This window comes from Hemicordylus capensis, chromosome 4, assembly GCF_027244095.1.
Source record: "Hemicordylus capensis ecotype Gifberg chromosome 4, rHemCap1.1.pri, whole genome shotgun sequence".
Taxonomy (NCBI): Eukaryota; Metazoa; Chordata; class Lepidosauria; order Squamata; family Cordylidae; genus Hemicordylus; species Hemicordylus capensis.
In genome coordinates this window covers 262,876,264-262,896,267 of record NC_069660.1, presented here as the reverse complement: position 1 = coordinate 262,896,267, position 20,004 = coordinate 262,876,264, and the positions used below count along the sequence as shown (strand labels likewise).

Sequence of the window (20,004 nt, the reverse complement as noted above, 5' to 3'; positions counted from 1 at the left end):
GAAGTCTTCATTTGAGGAATTTAGATGTACTGTTATCTAAAGCCAAGCATTTCGCTGCAGCAAGGTTGTGTAGTGCATCCCTCTCGCTGATGGTATTTATCTAGCTACAGGTACAGCAGAAAAGTTAGTGAATCTGTGTTCTTTCCATTTCTGCATTTCCCCTCTCTCACCTTTGTATAATTAATATTTTTGCCAAAATCATGGAGGGACTTCCTAACTATTCCCAAGCCATTGCCTGAACTATCTGAGCCATTTTGTGGATACAGGGCAATCCTGCCTCATTGCAGAGATTCCTGAAACATTTAGATCACATCCAGGATTCTATGCAATTATGTATGCTGGGTGAGGATTTAACCGCAAGGGTGTAGTGCTCAAATTGTAGTACCATAGTAAACTCAGTCAGTGCACTGCTGCCCATGAATAATCCAGTCCTCTTAAACCAGTATTATTGCTTTTCAACAAGTGCAGTTTGTACTTTTAAACTGTTTGTTTCAGTATCATTTGGGTCTTTGTGATGCTAAGCTAAATGCATTACATTCTTATCTAAGTGTATGGCAATCTGAATGTATGACATTCTTATCTTGCAAGCTTTTTAAAAAGTCCTTGTTTTAGATTCTGCCTTGTTTTTATTATACTTAAATGTGAAGCAGAAAAAAGTAACAATCCAATTTTATAAACAGAATCAAATTGTAAAATACATTTCTTTCCTTCCATATTTATGGGGTGTGTGTGTTTGTGTGTTCTATCTATAGTGGCACATAATAATGCACATGAGCACACACCACCTTGATAATGCCACCCAGAACAAAACTCATTCTGCTCACTGATGAAAAAAATTAGAGGGAACACTGGTTGCTTCCACCCCTATGTTTCATTGTGATCTTTAAGTTTGGTGACGGATACTCTATTAAGTACATCAACTTTGTCAAATTTCTTGACCTTCTGCAACGGTGTGCTGAAAAGTATACTTAGGGGTTGCCCCTCAAATTTGGAGTTATCTTTCCCTGGATACTTGCTAAGACCCAAATCTAGTGGCCTAGAATAAGGATGAATAATTGGTACTAGCTGACCTGGCGCAGAGCATCTGTACCCCTAGTTCTTGGAAGTGAGCTGTGGTATTGGACACTCCCTCCTTCAGCCCCCTTTCTAGACTTAACAAGGTTTAAGAGCAATGTGTACACCAAACTTAATTATGTTAACAGGAACCAAAGCTCTCACCTTAACGAGTGTTTTAAGCTGGGTTACAAATACAGAGATAAAGGGGCTATTCTTACGATCACAAAAATAGGGCTAGGAAAATCCTAGCCCAATTTTTGTGATTGTAAGAACCACCAGGCTCGCAGTCGAGCCCGGTGGTTCTGGAGCGGCTAACCCGCTCCTGTAGCCCGCCTCTTAGCCCGGATTTGCGGAGCGAGCGCTCCGTAAACCCGGGCTATCTGCTCGTGAGTAGCCGCGGCACAGCTACTTGTGAGTAGACCCCTGGCCGGGAGGCTTAAAAGCTCGGGGGTCTCCCCAGTATGCCCTGCGCGCTCATGCAGGGCATACTGGGGCTTCCAGAGGCCGTGCGGCCCCCGAGCTCCCCAGCCCCCACCGGCTCCGTCTCGGAGCTGGCCATCGTGTGGGCGGCCGATCCGGCCGTCCAGGGCTCTCTGCCCACTCAGCGCCCTAAACCAGGTCTCACTGATCATGAGACCTGGTCCAAAGTGTAAGCATTAACAATGCTTAGAGTCAGTACACAGATCAAACCATGTTAACTTGGCAGAACTTGTAAATATCACCACACAGTTTACTATGATCTGTATGCAAATTTTTGCATCACTGTCTTTGTAGCTCTCAACAACCTATCAGATTGGCCTTTTACTTTTTAATTCAGATTTACAAAAAGGAAATATAAATCTTAGGCCAAAACAGAGATACAGTCATTGAACACCAAAACCACACCAGAACAAGAACAGAAGCATTTCTGAAAATGATCAAGCAACATTCTGTTTACTAAGTGAGCAATGAATCATTTGTTAGATAAAAATAAATCAGGGGGGAAAGATACGTATCAGAAATTTATTATTTACTGAGATTTTTAACCTGCACCATGGTCCAGGGCAGCTAACAAAAGCTTTCTTCACTCCACAAAACATAAAGTTTCATAATATTTAAAATACCATGGAACTTTCCCCACACTTTGCTGAATTAACTATGACCCCTAACAGCTAGCCTGTATGGATATTTTAACACCATTTTCAAGATATGCACAGGTTTGAACTTCAGTAAGTCTACAGTGTGTGAGAGATCCAAAAAGCAGCCATTGAGAATGTGTCCTTAGTGCTCTGATCGCAATGAACACATAGTATTATGAAAAAGGTGCCTTTAGTGAACCTCAGATACATGAGAGAGTCCCATCTCTAAGGTATGTTGGGCCAAGTTAAACTAGTACCTTGTTTTGTGTGTGTGCCCAGAAATGAACATGGAGCCAGCACAAGACACCTGATAACTGGCGAAATCTGCTTCCAGTGGCTGATCCAATGCCTGGTGGGCCATCACATTCTACACCAGTTGAAACTTTCCATGTTCAAAATGAGAAGCACATACAATGAACAGCAAACTAGTCTTGAGGTGAAAGAGATGTGAATGACTGTCACCAGATTTGAACTCTTATACAGACTTAAAGTTTCTTAGCGCAACTAAACAATACATACCTCCGAAAGGAACTTATTTTGGCTCTGCTTTGCTTTAAATCTCTTAATCTTTTGCTGAATTCTCCTGTCTTTGTCCAGCACTTCCACAGATGCCCACTGACAGTGAAGATAAGAGCTAAAAGATGGAATGAAGAAAAACCAATTCAGACATAAACCCACAATACTTCATCTACTGAACACTTATAATCACAGCTTGATATTTACTAGATGATATTTATGTAAAACAGTTCTATCAGTAGTCCTGGCTAGAATTTCCAACTTCTGATATTGAAATGTGTGTTTTGAAGCTATACTGACTTCCTTCACTATCATAAATAAGAAATAAATAATTCAGCTTCGGCACAGAACTTGGCTTTGTCTGGAACTTTAGTTCCCAACTGCAACATACTCTTTTGCATACTCTTTAGTACTGAAATAAAACGTACTTGGTCATTTAAGTTAAATGTGGAAATCAAAACCAACACATTGCTCCCATACAGAAATTGCACATTATGCACACATCTGAATGTAAATATAGATGTCCCCAACAAATTCTACAGATAAAAATGGCAGCAATTAAATTCAGCCATTGTGATGAATAAAAAGGTTGTCCATTTATCTTTTATGATCAAGTTCTGTCCATCAATAACAGTTATGCTGAATGAAAATGATAGGGCAACTTAAAAACAGAACTTCAAATATTAGGAGGCAGAAAAGGGGATTTTGAAGGTATAGTACTTACAAGTTTTTGTATTTTACATAGAATTCTTCAGCTTCTAACTCCTCTCCACTCTCCATCTATAAAAAAAGATCAGTGATGTTAATGATGAATAACTTAAATATCAACTCCATCTTACATACAACACAGATTGCTGCTCAAAATCAGCATGGGCTGAAATTTAACTCAAAGGGAGTGATGGTATATTTAAAGGAGAAAGGTGAGAATGATATAGGTAAATAGCTTTCTCCATCTGCGTACACATGGACATTCTGCACAGCTTATTACAACTTTCAAGACATGAATCATTTTGACTCCTCCCTAACCACATGCAGCTTCATTCACAACAACCTGACCCCAACTCTGGCTTTCTGCCAAACCCACAGTGTTAAGCAGAAGCCAAATGTACCATTTTCTCAGGCAGCAGCCAATTAGCAACTGCACTCCTGAATGCCATATGTATTATTTTTGGCTGGCTCGTAGCAACTTTATATTGTGGTTTTTGTAACATGTTCAAGTAGTGTTTTAACGGAGGTTTATGCTTCCTTATAGTTAGCATGGCTAAATAAGAAACCATATAAAACTGAACTTTATACTTTGAGATGTCGTTTTAATGTCATTGTTCATTATGTTAGTTTTACTCAGTGGTACAATTAAATTCACCTTGGCAAGATATATTATTTATTTATTTATTTATTTATTTATCATATTTTTGTACCGCCTGATATATAAATCTCTAAGCAGTGTACAAAATTTAAAATATTTAAAAGTCACAAATTAAAATACATGACAATAAAAAATAGAATAAAATAATTATTAAAACAAGTATTTAAAATTATTAAAATTAATTCTAATTAAAAGCCTGAGAGAACAGGAGAGTCTTGAGGTTCTTCCTGAAAACAAACAGAGAAAGAGATGCCCTTATTTCAGCAGGGAGCCTATTCCAAAGCCCTGGAGCAGCCACAGAGAACGCCTGGTCCCTGGGTCACCAAACAAGCCAGTAGCAACCATAACCGGACCTCTCCAGAAGATTGCAACAGGCGGCAGGGATTATGACAGAGGTGGTGCTCTCTCAAATAGCCTGGACCCAAGCCGTTAAGGGCTTTATAGGTAATAACCAGCACTTTGTATTTCACCCGGAAACATATTGGCAGCCAGTGCAGTCCTTTTAAAACCAGTATTATGTGGTCCATTTGTGTAGTCCCAGAGACCAATCTGGCTGCTGCATTCTGTACCAATTGTAGTTTCCAGACTACGTACAAAGGCAGCTCCATGCAGAGCACATTACAATAGTCAAGCCTGGACGCTACCAGCATATGTGCCACTGTTTTAAGGTCATTCACCTCTAGAAATGGCATGTGGAGAGTTGCATCCAGAGCAGCCAGATTAAATGAACACCAAAAATACTACGCTTAAGTAAGGTTAAACTTGTGACAAAGAACCTCATACCAATATTAAGTATCAACATAGTCAACTTAGGCAGAATGTAAGGCATGCATTGTAACCTCAGGGACTGACTTTATTTAATGAAATAACACACAGTGTATTAGTCTCACATTTTGACAAAATCTTAAATTGAAAAGTTTGGGCACAATCCAGGCAATGTTAAGGACCTAAATGTTGTACTTATTTCAACAGAAGAATTACGTACATGATTAAATTCCTTCATTAAAATTAGAAGTAGTTAGCTTTAGCAGGATTGTGCTTTGTATCACAGTAATTCTTAATATAATTATACAAGACACAGAAATCTTTAAAACTGCAGTACAAGAACTCCACACACAAGATGTGGAGGCAGAATGCCATAGAGTGTCACAGGAAAAACCATTGTCCGAATGTGATTCTAATCTTTGTAGGTATAGACACTTCACAGCATTTAAATGTTAACTGGGCAACCCTTTTACCGTGGTGATTCTCTTTATTCAGCAGGGGGAGAGTAAATGGCCCTATCCACCCCCAGCACAGTACCTCCAGTGACTGTTGCTAGTGTCTATCTTTTATTTCTTTTTAGATTGTGAGCCCTTTGGGGACAGGGAGCCATCTTATTTATTTATTATTTCTCTGTGTAAACCGCCCCGAGCCATTTTTGGAAGGGCAGTATAGAAATTGTATTATTATTATTATTTTTTATTATTATTATTATTATTATTATTATTATTATTATTATTATTATTGTGGGCAAGTAAAGTGACCACCTAATCAGCTGTTGTAAAAAGATAGCACAGACTGACTACAAACAAAGGCATGACAAGGTAGCAGGGATAATACACTGGAACATCTGCAAAAAATACAAGCTACCTGTAGCCAAAAATTGGTGGGACCATAACATTGAAAAAGTTGAAGAAAATGAAGATGTAAAAATATTATGGGACTTCCGACTACAAACAGACAAACATCTGCCACACAATACACCAGATATAACTGTAGTCGAGAAGAAAGAAAAACAAGTCAAAATAATCGACATAGCAATACCAGGGGATAGCAGAATAGAAGAAAAAGAAATAGAAAAAATCACAAAATACAAAGATCTACAAATTGAAATTGAAAGGCTGTGGCAGAAGAAGACCAAAATAATTCCAGTGGTAATTGGTGCCCTGGGTGCAGTTCCAAAAGACCTTGAAGAGCACCTCAACACCATAGGGGCCACAGAAATCACCATCAGCCAATTACAAAAAGCAGCTTTACTGGGAACAGCCTATATTCTGCAACAATATCTATAATAACCAACAGTATTGATGATAAAATTCAACCATCCCAGGTCCTTGGGGAAGGACTCGATGTCTGGATAAAACAAACCAGTCAATAACACCTGTCTGACTGTGTAAACAAGAAATAAAGTGAGCAAGTAAAGTGTGGTTTCAAGGAACATTAGGGGCTGCCTCCAGCTGCTTATTTGCCCTTTCATTCTGGGAGTTGCAATGGTAAGGATTGGGCCCATCGCACCACCCAAGTGGACAATACAAGTGAGCAAGCGAAGTTGGTAATTTCTGCCTCTGCCTGCTTGACCACTGTCTGGGTGGCATGGCAGGGAGAATTGGGGCCAACAAGGCTTCCCAAAAAACATATGAGGGAGCAGCTACATCACTGCCTCAGCTCGCTTGCTCAGCGCATCTCTCTCTCTCTCTCTCTGGGTGGGACAGCAGGAAGACTGGGCACTGTGGATGAGGCGACTTGTACAAGCAGCTGCCTCTGCCTGCTTACTTGCCTTCTCTCTCTAGGTAGCATAAAATAAATGAGCTAAATCCCTACCAACATGGTGCCCAGAGGGAGAGTGAAAGTGTACAAGCAGGTAGAGAAGATACTTGAGCAAGGAACCTCAGCTCACTCGCTGAGCTGTGCTTTCTCTGTGGATAAGGAAGCATTGGGGGAGAGAGCTCAATGAGAGTGGGGGATAAGCTGCAGCCATGGCTCCTCTTGCTCATACTAAGTGGACCACTGAGCTAATTCTTCCTGTCATATTACCCAAAGAGGGGAAGCAAAAAGGTAGATTCTCCAAGAGGTCTCCCAATAGATAGCACTGTGGTGGGGACTGGATCTAGAAATCACAATCCTCTTGATTAAACTGCTAAGACAGAGGAAGGGTAAACAGAGGTGGTGGCTGTGTCTTCCTCTGTACATTCAGGCTGACTTAATAGGCCCAGTCCTCCAGTACCGCACTATCCAAGGGAGGACAGGTAAGCAAGTGGAAGCATCAGTGACTTCTTACAACTACCACTTGCTCAATTCAGCTTGCCATACTGCAGAAAGAGAGTGCAAAGTGGTGAGCAATTACGTGAAAATAATGACTTCTCCTGCAAGGAGCAGTAGCCATCTCCTCTTATCTGCATTCTTCTCCTGAGCAGTGTGGCAAGGAGGACTGGGCGAGTGACAGTTTTAAGGATGACTGCTGTGACTTCTGACAGCTTGCTGGCCCTCTCTTTGACAGCACAGCAGGGAGGATTGGGTCAAACATGTGAGCACTTCCTTCTCTTTCTGGCAGCATAGAGAGGAAGCCCGAGATTGCTGGGCCCAATCTCCATAACTGCAATGTGGGACAGCACTGATTATTGTGTGAAGAGTAAGGCAGCTGTTCCTTTCACAAGCAGTTGCCTCTGCATACCCGCACTTGCCCTGCAAAGCCTAAACATCACTACAAGACTCCTGCAGGCTGGCTGTGCTTGAAAAGGAACATTTCTCTAAGGCATGTTATGTTCCAGGCTCCACTTGTTTCTTAACCAGTATTGTTTTAGACAACAAGTCAGCTCATTCTCTAGGTCTGTGAGTTAAATTATTTATTAAATAATGTAAAAAAGAAAATCTGCCCTTCATTAGTTACTCTTTTCCATACTGAAATCAGATCTGTTCTGAATAAGAATTGTCACAGTATGTCCTAGCTTTTTGTGTCATATTTTTCATGTTTTTAATTAAAATGCATCTTACGCAAAGTGTCAAAATTTTTGTCAACATTTTTATTGCTCAAAATTTCCATAGAATTATTAAATTCTTTAATGTTTAAGACATTATATAAGTTAATCAAGATAAATATATTTTTAATGGAAAATTATAAAAATCAAAAGAAAAAGGACAGGAAAAATGGACATTCCTTCTATTTGCTGTATCAAGATTCAAGAGTCTTAATGTCTTGCTTTCTCCACAATCCTTCGAAAAACTCCAGCGTCACTTTCAAACACACACCTTGCAAGTTTTCCCCAAATAACTTCCTTATTTTAAATCTGTCAACTTTTTAATTCTCTTGGTTGGTTGGTTGTTGTGCCATCAAGTCGGTGTCAACTCCTGCCGACCACAGAGCCATGTGGTTTACTTGGGCAGAATACAGGATGGGTTTACCATTGCCATCAGCTAGTCAATTTATCATGGCCAGATATTTTCTGAAATATCAGCACCATTTGATTAGATATATCACAGTACAGTTTCTCTCTTTCTAACTTGTAATTTATGTGTGTGTTTGTGTCTGCACGTTTGGAAAGAATCCTCAAGGTATTATCCAGATCTATTCAACAGGATGGATGATGATATTGTCAACTGATAAGAAGAAAAGCAATGGGAGGAAAGATTTGATGTCTTAGACATATCGGTTGTCAAACTCAGTATGTCTAAGACATCGAATCTTTCCTCCCATGAGGAAAGATTTCTGACGCTCCAACCAGAAATGTCAGATAGACAGTTGGAGACATGAGGCTGGATGGAGGGAGAAAGCTCTAGGGGTAGAAAAGTAGAACTGGGTGTTGTCAGCATACAGGTACTACTGAAAGCTACAGGATCTGTTGAGATCATCCAGGGAAAGCCTAAGAGAGAGAGAATAGCAAAGGGCCAAGAAGAGAGCCTTGAGAGTCTCAGAGAGAGAGAGGGAAAGCAGAGGAAGAGCTTCCCCTTGTGAAAACACTGAAAAAACCATTATACAGGTAGGAAGAGAATAATCGAATACACAAAAAAAGGTAACAGGGCACATGAAACACTTCTATAGAAGCTAAAGCCAAAACATGTGACACTGCTCTGTACAGAGTCAGTCTATCAAGCCCACTACTGCCTACTCCGACAGCAGCTTTCCTAGGTTTCAGACATACATCTTTCCCACACCTGCTTCCAAAATCCTTTAAGCAGAATGCAGAAATCCTAGTATTTTCTGGCTGCAGAGCATGTGTTCTACCACTGAGCAATGGCACCTTCCCTGGTTGCCATGACTGAAGCATGATTTAGACAGAAAAAAGTTATATCAACTAAAACAAACATAATACACAGTGAAGTTTATTTAATGTGTGGTACTAATTGAAACATAATTATACTTTAATTTTTAATCATGAAACTATGACTTTGATACTTCTAGAAAGAGTTGGAATTCACTGTAATAAACACAACTACTTCAAAGTCTAACCTGTCCTGTCAAATGGATTGTCGAAACAGAGAAGAAATTAGACAGGGATGATATATCCTGAAGTCTATATAGTTTTCCCCCACTGCATGCATGCACACACATGTGACCCCCCCCGCGTGTGCACGCATGCGCACACACACACACACACACACACACTTACACTTACACTTAAAATAAAGAAGAAATTGTACCCAACATCATTTGCTATCAGATAAAACAGGTTGCTCACCTGTAACTGATGATCTGGTAGTGATCCATTGATATCCATTAGAATGGGGTTTGCGCCTATGCGGAAGCCACTCGGTATCGAGTCCACAGCTCCTCTTCAGCGCCTGCACCCCGCCCCATGTGACTATTTAAGGCGGGAGGAAGCGCAGGCACCTCAGTTCCTTGGAGACCGCTAAAGCAATCGAATAAGCAGGTAAGTTCTACCATAGCGAGGTAAGTACTACTGTGGAGGGGAGGTTTGGGAGGGTCTAATGGATATCAACGGATCACTACCAGATCATCAGTTACAGGTGAGCAACCTGTTTATCTGGATCGTGATCCATTGATCCCATTAGAATGGGTGTTAGCTCCTAAAGGAGGAGGGAGCAGTAGAGTTATTGCAACACCCTTTTGAGAACAGCTCTCCCAAAATTCGCCTCCGCCGCAGACCGCAGGTCTATAGCATAGTGTTTAATAAAAGGCTGCTCGGAAGACTAAGTGGCTGCTTTACAGATGTCTTGGAAGGACACGCCAGACAGTGAGCAGCTGACGTGCCATAGGCTCTTGTGGAATATGCCTTAACGGTCCTTGACGGTTGAACCTTCTGCAGAGAGTAGGCCAGCCGGATGGCCTCCACTATCCAGTGCGAAAGTCTCTGTCTGGACCATGCTTGCCCTTTCTTCACTCCCTTTATAGGAGATGAACAGTCGCTTAGAGAGCCGGAAAGGCTTAGTCCTTGAGAGGTAATAGAGAAGCGCTCTGCGAACATCTAAGGAATGTAAAACATCTAAGGAATGTAAATGGTGTGGTCGGCGAGTTGAAGAAGGTGGGCAACACCAAATCCTGATTTATGTGGAAGTCCGATACAATTTTAGGTAAAAAGGTGAGATCTGGTAGAAGGAGAACCTTGTCCGGGTAAAAATGGGTATAAGGGACATCCATCCGGAGAGCAGTGAGTTCACTCCCCCTGAGAGCAGTGGTGATCGCCACCAAGAAAGCAGTCTTCAAGGATGTCAGTTTTAATGTTGCTGAATGCATGGGCTCAAATGGAGGTTCAGTCAGGGCCAAAAGAACCAGCGAGATACTCCATTGTTCAAGTGGCTTATGGACAAGGGGGTACAGGTTAGAAAGACCTTTCAGGAAACTTTTGCAGGAAGGGTGGGAGAACACCGTCTTACCATCCCATCCCGGATGCTTAGAGGCCTTCTTCCTGAATCAGGAGGTCTGGACTGTTTGGAAGTCTCTGAAAAGTGTTCAAGGCTAGTCTGAGTAGATGCGGAAACCATGCTTGGCGGGGCCACCAAGGTGTGATCAGGATGCCCTTCACATGGCCCAACAACAGACATGCCACAACCCTGCTCACAAGAGGTAGAGGGGGGAAGATGTAAGTCCAGTGCCCCGACCAATCTAGGTGGAAGGCATCCCCTAGGGACAGAGGTTCGTGACCCGCTCTGGAGCAAAACAGATTGCATTTCTTGTTTCGCTCTGTAGCAAACAAGTCTATCTCTGGGAAACCCCAGAGTCGGAATACGTTGTACAAGTAAGCATCGTTCAGCTCCCACTCGTGCCTGATCTCCGTCGAGAAAGAACGGCTGAGGCCGTCCGCCAGTATGTTGTCCGTGCCCTTGATGTGGATGGCTTTTGGCTTAATGCTGTTTCTGATGCACCAATGCCAAATCTGAAGGCTGAGGGCACACAGAGACCTGGAGACCGTTCCCCCTTGTCTGTTTAGATAGGCTATGGCTGTAGTGTTGTCCAGTTGCAAATGTACGACCTGGCCACGTAACATCAGAAGGAAGGCTTTCATTGATTGAAACACCACTAATAGTTCCAAAAAAATTATATGCAGATGGCTCTATGAGCGCGTCCAGAGGCCTTGAGTTTTGGTGGCATTGCAATGTCCGCCTCACCCCCTCAGGGAAGCATCTGTTGTCACCCAAACTGATGGAGCCTGAGCTTGGAATGGCATACCTCTGAGTAGGTTGGCCTTCTGGGTCCACCAGGACAGCGAGCGCAGGACTGGCAAGGGCACCTGCAAGAGTTTCACTGAGCTGTCTCTCATCAGATTGGAGGAAAGAAACCACATCTGCAACTTCCTCATCTTCAGATGTGTGCATCGAACTGTAGACTTGCATGAGGCCATCAGGCCCAAGAGGAGTTGCACCTGACATGCTGGTTGCAATGGGTTGCTTTGAAAATGATGTACCAGCGACATGAGAGTCTGGAAACGGTCCCCTGGAAGGAATGTCCTTCCCAGGGTAGCATTTAGCACAGCCCCAATGTACGAAATGATGGGCACAGGTGTGAGGTTGGATTTTTTCCAGCTGACCTGTATTCCCAGGTCCAGGAGAAGTCTCAACATATATTGTATTTGCGAACGTAACTTGCCTTCATCCCTTGACGATAGGAGCCAATCGTCTAGGTAGGAGTACAGCTTTAGCCCTTTTGTCCGCAAGTGGGCCACTACCACCACCATGCACTTTGTAAAGACACGTGGGGCAGTGCAAAGTCTGAATGGTAGCACTTGGTACTGGTAAGCCACATTTCCTACAGTGAACCGAAGATACTTCCTGAAGGATGGACGGATCCCTATGTGAAAACAGGCATCCTTGAGGTCTAACATCGCCAGCCACCGTTCCTGATGCAGAAGCGGTAGGATATCCTGCAACATTGTCATGTGATACCTCTTCACTTGGACGTATTGTTCAGATGTCTTAAGTCCATAATTGGTTGAATCCCTCCATCTTTCTTCAGGATTTGGAAACAATGGGAGTAAAAGCCCTCCCATCTGTGTGCCCATCGCACCGGCACAATTGTTTTCTTCTGCAAGAGTTCCTGCACCTCCTGGCACAAGGCTGGAGTCACCTTTGTAAAGTGGATGCCCTGGAATCGCGGGCGAGCTTTGAACTCTATTGCATAACCGCACTGGACAATTTTTAGTACTCAGCGATCTGATGTTATGTGGTGCCATGCTTTTGCATGACTTGCCAATGGAATTGGTGGCTAGTGGATGCAGCTGTTCGTTGTTGATGCTGTTGCTGCTTGCACTCCCAAGATCTCCCTGATGTTTTTTGGGGGTAAGTAAAATTGTGTCATTAGGTGATGCGATGGGCTGTCTTGATACTCAAAGCCGCTGCTCGTTCTCCTCTGCAGGCTTTCGTTGGCCTGCCCGAAACTTTCCCTTTTGCTGATTGTTACGTTTATTATATGGCTGGTAAGACTTGCGGTAATCCCGTCTGTCCTGCTGTCTATAGGATGGATGCGGGCGATAGAAGGATCTTTGTTTTCCCGCATAAGATGTCAAGGCGGAAGTCGCAGCAGTAAATGTCTTGGCCGTAAACTTTGATTTTTTCATTTTCTCCATGGTTGCGTCTGTCTCTTCCAAGAACAGGCCCTTTCCGTCGAAAGGCAGTCCTTCTATTTTGTCTTTCATGTCCTGCTGGAGTGCAGCTGAGCGTAGCCAAGCATGTGATCTCAGAGTTACTGCCATGGTGATGGATCTAGACTCCAATTCCTCCAGATGTTTGGCTGTGCTTAGTTGTTGGCAGGTGAGGTCCACCGCCTTCTGGACTGTCTTGCGGAATCTATTCTTAAGCTCCTCTGGTGACAGTGAATCCAAGTCTTTTTCCAGACTTTCCTATATACAATAACTGTATTTCGCCATGCAGACAGAGTAATTTGCTACTTTAACCGAAAGGCAGGAGATAGAGTACAACTTCATCCCCATAACATCCAGCTGTCCCCCCTCTTTATCAGCAGGGGTGACATGTCTCCTCCCTGACCTAAAACTGGTGGCACAGTCAATGACTAGGGAGTTCGGTACAAGATGTTTGAACAAGTACATGTTATCCTGTTCTTGCACTCGATAAAGTCCCTCCAAATGCTTTGATGTGGGAGTAGAGGTGTGTGGCACTTGCCATGCACACTGAGCCACAATTGAAATGATTGAAATTAACGGTAAAGCTACTGGCTGGGCTGATTGAGATCGTTGCATAAAATTACAGACCGGGTCATCTATGGTCTTTAGTTGAGAAGAGAGGTCTAGACCTAATGCAGCAGCCATCTTCTTCACACGTGAATGGTACACCTTCAGTTCCTCTGTAGGTGAAACATGGGCAGGGGTAGCAACATCTGGGGATGGATCTGCCTCCCCGGTCTGTCTGATTCAAAATCTGAGGAGCCATAATGGCTGTCCCCAGAGCCCTCATCCAAATGAGATTGACTGGATGGTGGTGGGCCCGGCAATTCGGGGGGTGGCGAAGCCAGCACTGTCAAGGGTGCAGTTTGTACTGCTGAGTGGGTAAAACGTCCTACTGCCATTTGGGAAGATCTGCTGGCAGTAACAAGTCTAGGAGTCTGAGTGGAAGATGTATATAGTGTTTTCATTGGTCTCGCAGGAGCATCCCCCGATGACAGCGGACATACACAGAGTAGTGCAGGATCTAGTTCAGCCTGACAAACCATGGAGTCCCCCGGTTGTCGAATCAGGGAGTTAGCTGGTCTCCAAGCCCTGTCTTCCAGGTAGTCATAAGCCATACCTGGCGAGGAGGCGCTTGGTAGTGCCGTTTCTCTCGAAGGTGTAACAGCATGGCTAAAACCACACGTGTGCGAAGGTGTCGGAGTTGTAAGCTGCGCAGAAGTCAGTAACCCCGGAACCGGTGTAGAGTCAGGCATTTGGTCATCTTCAGAACGTGGAAACCCTTGAAAAGTCGAGGGGGTAGCATTAGTGGAGTCCAGCATCTTTAAAAGAGGGTCCAACGGAGGAACCTCTGCATCAGAAAGATCCTGCTCCAAAGGGAAGGTCATGGGTGCTCTAAAACGAGGGGTGTTTGCAGAACCGACAGTTGTTCACCATCTCTCGATGTCGAAGGAGATCTGATCAGTGTCATAGCAAGCACCAAATCAAGGGCAGAAGGTATAGCGGGTAACGATGCCAGTGCAGCCATCAAAACCGGCTCCGCCGATGTCAATATCGAAGTCAATGCCGAAGTCGATGTCGCTGGGTCTCTCAATTTCGAGGACAGCTTTGTTTGTTGTCGAGACGGAGATGTTTCTTTCGATATCGATGGTGTCGATGTTGAGCGACAAGCCCTCGGTTTCGACGGGACTGGTTTTTCTGATATGGATGGAGCTGTCGAGATTGAAACCACCTCCACTTCTTGATCCGACTTCGGTGACAGCGTCAAGCTTGAGGTCGATAGCTTTCAAGCCTGTTTTGCAGGCTTTTCAGTGGCAGCCATTTTGTCACCCGGCCTTTTCAAGGACTTAGGGGTAGTCTCGGTGGGCATAGAAGTTTTAGACTGGGCTGAACCCAGGGCCCTCATGCCTTGTGGAGATTTTGACGCAGTGGAAGGTGCAGCTAAGATATCGTCATACAGAGCCGCCCATAGACGAAGTTCCCTGTTCCTCCTCGTCTGCTTTGAAAAGGACTAACAAATTTTACAGACTGAAATTATATGGGCTTCCCCCAAACATATCAGGCACAAGCTGTGGCCATCCTGAGAGGGCAGTTTCGCTTTACAGCATTTGAACGTTTTCTTTCCCTTAGGGGTGTCAATAGTACTCACTCCACAAGCAATCCGTGATCTAAGTCTGAGAATCCATCCACTCTATTCGACGTACAAAATTGGTAGGCAAGGCAGCAACAAAAAACGGTCCGAAGTCAAAGCCAGTAATCAGTCAGTCCAAACTGCAATCCAAAGAGTAGTCAAAAGCATTCCAAGATCAGAACGATACAGGAAGTAGAACTTTTTAAAGATAGCAAGGAACCAAAATGAAGGAGCCGCAGAAATCGCGAGTGAATCCCACAGCGGTCGAAAAGGAACTGAGGTGCCTGCGCTTCCTCCCGCCTTACATAGCCACGTGGTCACGTGGGGCGGGGCACAGGCACTGAAGAGGAGCTGTGGACTCGATACCAAGAGGCTTCTGCGCAGGTGCAGAACCCATTCTAATGGGATCAACGGATCACGATCCAGATCATGTTGTTTAACAATATCCTAAAAACTGGAGTAAAAAAGCGGGGGTGGGGGAGTTTATAAGAAAGTAATTTCTCAAATAGCCTTGCTACAGTTAACATATTTGTGAAAAGATAAAATGTTTCCATCACTTAATGAGCCACTGAAACAATATTTGACTAATTTAAATTTAACTATATTCAGGTTGTCTCTAGGTGATCCTATGGATTGAAATACAACACACTACATCCTAGTAAAACCAATGCCTTTGTTACAAGATCAAATACACTGAAAATATATTGGATACTGGCCAACTTCCAGACTAAATCTTCACTGATAGCTTCTTCCATTCCTTATAAGCTTTTACACAATCAAATACAAAGAGTGTTTCCTGATCAACATTTTCCTTTATGCAATCTATTCTTATCTTTAGGAGGATCCATTTCTATGCATGTCCTATTTACCTTGTGCAAAATCTTGTACATTTTTAAAGAGAAACAAATTCCATGAGACTGGTCTGTACTCAAGTCTCAGATTGTATCATTCTTACCCTAGCTGAAGTCTCATTCATTCTCCTTCATTACCTGAGATTTTTTCTAAAGATCTCCTCCAGGAACGACTCTAGAACTACTTGTTTGGGGGAGTGAATGGGTAGCAAAAAGTTTTTTTAGGGGAGTGGTGATTTTGCTGTACATGAAATACTCAAGGTAAGGTAAGGAATGTTTATTAATTTTATTAATGAAGCTTGCTTGACAGTTTCAAACTTGTTCAGAAAATGGGCCAGATTCCTTTTCGAAAATGCGGTCTTTTGGGATTAAGCCAAACTTTTCAGGTTACTTTCCAGGCTACTTTTCTCTTCCTGTCCAAGACCATGTAGCAGGAAAAACATGGTTGGGGTAAGAATTCGGTACCAGGCCAGCTAAAATCTGCAAGGGAGATGACCATGATCTAAGGCAGGGGTGGGGAACTTTGGCCCTCCTGCAGATGTTGGCCTACAATTCCCATAATCCCTAGCTATTGGCTTCTGTGGCTGGGGAATATGGGAGTTGTAGTCCAAAAACAGCTGGAGGGCCAAGGTTCCCCACCCCTGATCTAAGGGGTTGGCCTGGCTCCTGGGAGGCTGGAGAAGTTTCCTACCTATCTAGCTGCACTGGCTTCTGCTGTTTATTCTGGGATAGACCAGTGAGTGAATGAGACTTCTTTAAACAATGGAAGCCTTTTAAAGTAATTAATAATTCAAGCTATAGGACTATAATATACTGTGACTGCATTGTCTGACCCTTTGCTGTAAATTTCTAGACTGGTAAATGGGGGAGCGAAACAAAGAGCAGGAAATACTTTTGCGGGGAGTGCCACTACTCCTTGCAACATTTTGGAGTCATCCCTGGTCTCCTCACTTTAAGGAAGTTACACCACTACTACTATGCATTTATTGCCCAACACATTGCTAATTTTATTTGTTAAAACAAGCTAAAAAACCCTTCTGTATTATAATCCCAATTTCACCATTCTTTTTTCATCATACTACATCAAATGTAAAAACAAAACAAAGCTTGTAAACATTCTGTTCTAAATGGAAGCAGTACTTGTCTGGGCAAAGTTCAAAGATTAGTTCTTGGACAGGAGAACATGAAAAATAGATAAAATACAACATGTTTGTCAGTACCAGCACACAGCCATTCCTAATTTCTCTTTGCCAGATATATTATCCATTCCAATGAATATAAACAAGGAATTTTTGTTAATTTTCCTGTGCACAGTAGAGAACATATATTGTGATTCACAAGAAACAAAATACATGTATGGCCGTGCAGAATTTAAGTTACACATGCCATAAATTGAACTTAATTTTTTTAAAATACTAAATTGGTTTCAATATTTGCATTTAAATAGCTCTATGACATATAATATTAAATCCGATGAATTGGTTGTGCAGTTTTCTAAATTAGAAAAAAAATCTACCTACAACAAATTCCACTACTAGTTTATTATCAACTAGATGGGCCAGGCACAGAGCATCTGTGACTCCAGTTTGTCGCCTGTCGCCGCCCCAGCCCTGCTGTCGCCATTTTGTCATCCACCCGTTGCCGCTTCCTTCTTCCTCTGCCTATTTCTATCTCATTCTTCCTCCCGCCTGTTGCTGCCTCCTTCTTACCCCGTCTGTTGCCGCCACTGTTTTCTCGGTGCCATTCCCCACCCCCCTGCCAGTGGCCAGCCACTACTACTGCCACCATTTCCCCCTCTCCCACTTATCCCATGGCTAGTCTATCCAGAAGCTCTCCGAACTCCCGCGAGAGCTGCCATACATGGGATTAGCCATGGGTATGCCTTAGAGAATTAAATATATAGATAGATGATACTGTATTGAGGGCAGGGCAGTCAACCTTTGACACCACTGCTATTGAACTACAACTCCCATCATCCCCAGTCACAATTTGTTGTGGTTGGGATAATGGGAACTGTATGTAGCTCAACAATCCAGGGGCTAACATTAACTTAGAAAAGTGCATCTGGGGAAAGATACAAATTCCTGAGAGTTGGAGTCCTACTTTCTTTAGAGGTTTAACTCTGTCACCAAGCATTAATCCTCTCTAATAAAAAGGCTTGATGTCCGTCCATGGACGGACACCAAGCGTGTGTCCATGCCTCCGATGGTCGTTCTGGGCATGCGCGAAGCGCATGCCCAGAACAGGGCAGGGAGACACAACCGCCTGCACCTGGCGGCCATGTTGGGTGGCCAAGCGGCCACCCAGAAGAAGCCGGGAAGGGGCGGCGGAGAAAATTGGCCGAGGCGGTGGCGAAAATTGGCCGAGGCGGTGGCAGAGCCGCCGCCACGGCCAGGAGAGACAGAGACTGGGCCGGCGGGGGGCCGGAGTGGAGGCCGGCGGTGGCGGGCGGCCCTGGCCCGGCCGGGGAGATCGGCGGCGGCACGGAGGCCAAAAGCGAAGGGCCCGCGCTGGCCACAGACTCTAAAGACGGCGGCGCCCGGCCCAGGGGCCCTTGCCGTGGCATGGAGGCAGGTGGGCATGGAGGCAGGCAGGGGCGGGAGGGATGAAGACAGGCCGCAGCATGGAGGCAGGCGGGGGCGGGAGGGAGAATGGTGGCGGCGGGCCCGGAGCCCAGAACCTCGGCCATGAGCTGCGGCGGAGAGGGAAACTGGACGGGGGGAAAAAAGTGAGAAGGGGCAAGGGAGAGGAAAGAGGCAAGGGGGGGAGGGGGGGGAAGGGAAGGGAAGGCTAGCGCCCGTTATTATAACGGGCTAAAAAATACTAGTGAAGTAATAAATGATCAGTACTGTACCACAATGTTTGAACAAAATGTATAAGTCTGGATGCAACTGTTGTCGGAGACATAATTTTTCAGACGATTATTTTTATTCATATTTGGTTTTGTCCCCAAATAGTGACGCTATGGGGGGAAATTGCACTGTTTAGAATTGATGTTAGGATACAGAATTTGAATAGACCCTAAATAGTTTTATTAAGCTATTTCCACAATTCTTTAATCTTCTGACCCCAGCGATGTTCTTAATAGCAAAAGAGTGCTGCTCCTGCTCTGAAACACTGGCTAGCCAGATTTTGGGGACGTGCTGAAAAAGTGTAATTGACTGAATGCAAATGTTTGAGACAAGGGAAATGGAACAGAATACAAATGTTCTGAAAGAGATTGCTTGGACCACTTTTAATGACTTTAATGAGTTAAAGAAATATTTTGGAATTATGCTTAGGCTGGGTTCAGAATGTTCATGAACACAACCTAAGCCAGCAGATTCCCTCCTTCCCATTCCCCTCAACTTCATAGTTTGTTTAAACCACAGCTCATCTGAACCCAGAGCTGTGCTTTACGTATAATTGAACCAGAATCCAAAACCAAAATTCAGCTCTAGTTCAAATGCTTGTTATATAGAGAACACCACACTCATCAGGGTTTGTATACAACAAATATTTATATACCACTTTTCGACAAAAAGTTCCCAAAGCACTTTACACAGACAAACATAAAATGGCTGAGACACAGAGCTGTGCTTTAAATAAACCACAATGCTGACATCACAGCTCAGTGACAAAACCAAGGAGGTAGTGCACAGTATCAGATCACATTCATATGTCCATTTTCCTTTCCTTTCTCTTAAAATGCCCCTGCAAAGTGTAAGAGGTTTTTTAAACCTCACAGCACACATCCTCCATTCTCTGGATATTTAAGAGACTTGAACAAGTCAATTCCAACTGCCCCTTCCTAATTTTCCTCCTCCTACCCGTTCTTCTTCAAACCCATTGATATCCTTGGTCAAAACCCCTCAACATCCCCATATGTTGTGAAAGCTCACACAGCCATTTTGGGTTTTTAATTTTTTTCTTTTTATTCTAATTTACAACTTCATGTACTTCAGTGGCATGCAGGGAGTCCCCAGAGCATGTAGAAACTATTAACTTATTTTGGTTGGCTCCATTTTGCTTCCAAACTGATAGGCACAAAACCGCCTGAGTTTGCTTTTAGAAGGAATTGTGACAATTTAATATTGGTCTCTCCCGCTCTCCCAAATTGGATTTTTCTTTCTTGCCAATTTAAATATTACTGGTA

The 20,004-nt window shown here is 43.6% G+C and overlaps 1 protein-coding gene across 12 annotated transcripts in view; it reads right to left on the bottom strand.

Moving 5' to 3' along the window:
* Nucleotides 1–20,004, bottom strand: part of CHD7 (chromodomain helicase DNA binding protein 7) — a 292,592-nt gene that overhangs the window by 86,409 nt on the left and 186,179 nt on the right. For all 12 annotated transcript variants that reach the window (XM_053246208.1, XM_053246203.1, XM_053246209.1 and 9 more), the window contains 2 exons: nucleotides 3,415–3,470; nucleotides 2,694–2,808 (listed from right to left, as the gene is read on the bottom strand). In XM_053246208.1, coding sequence (XP_053102183.1) covers nucleotides 2,694–2,808; nucleotides 3,415–3,470 — 171 coding nt within the window. The remainder of the gene's footprint in view (nucleotides 1–2,693; nucleotides 2,809–3,414; nucleotides 3,471–20,004) is intronic.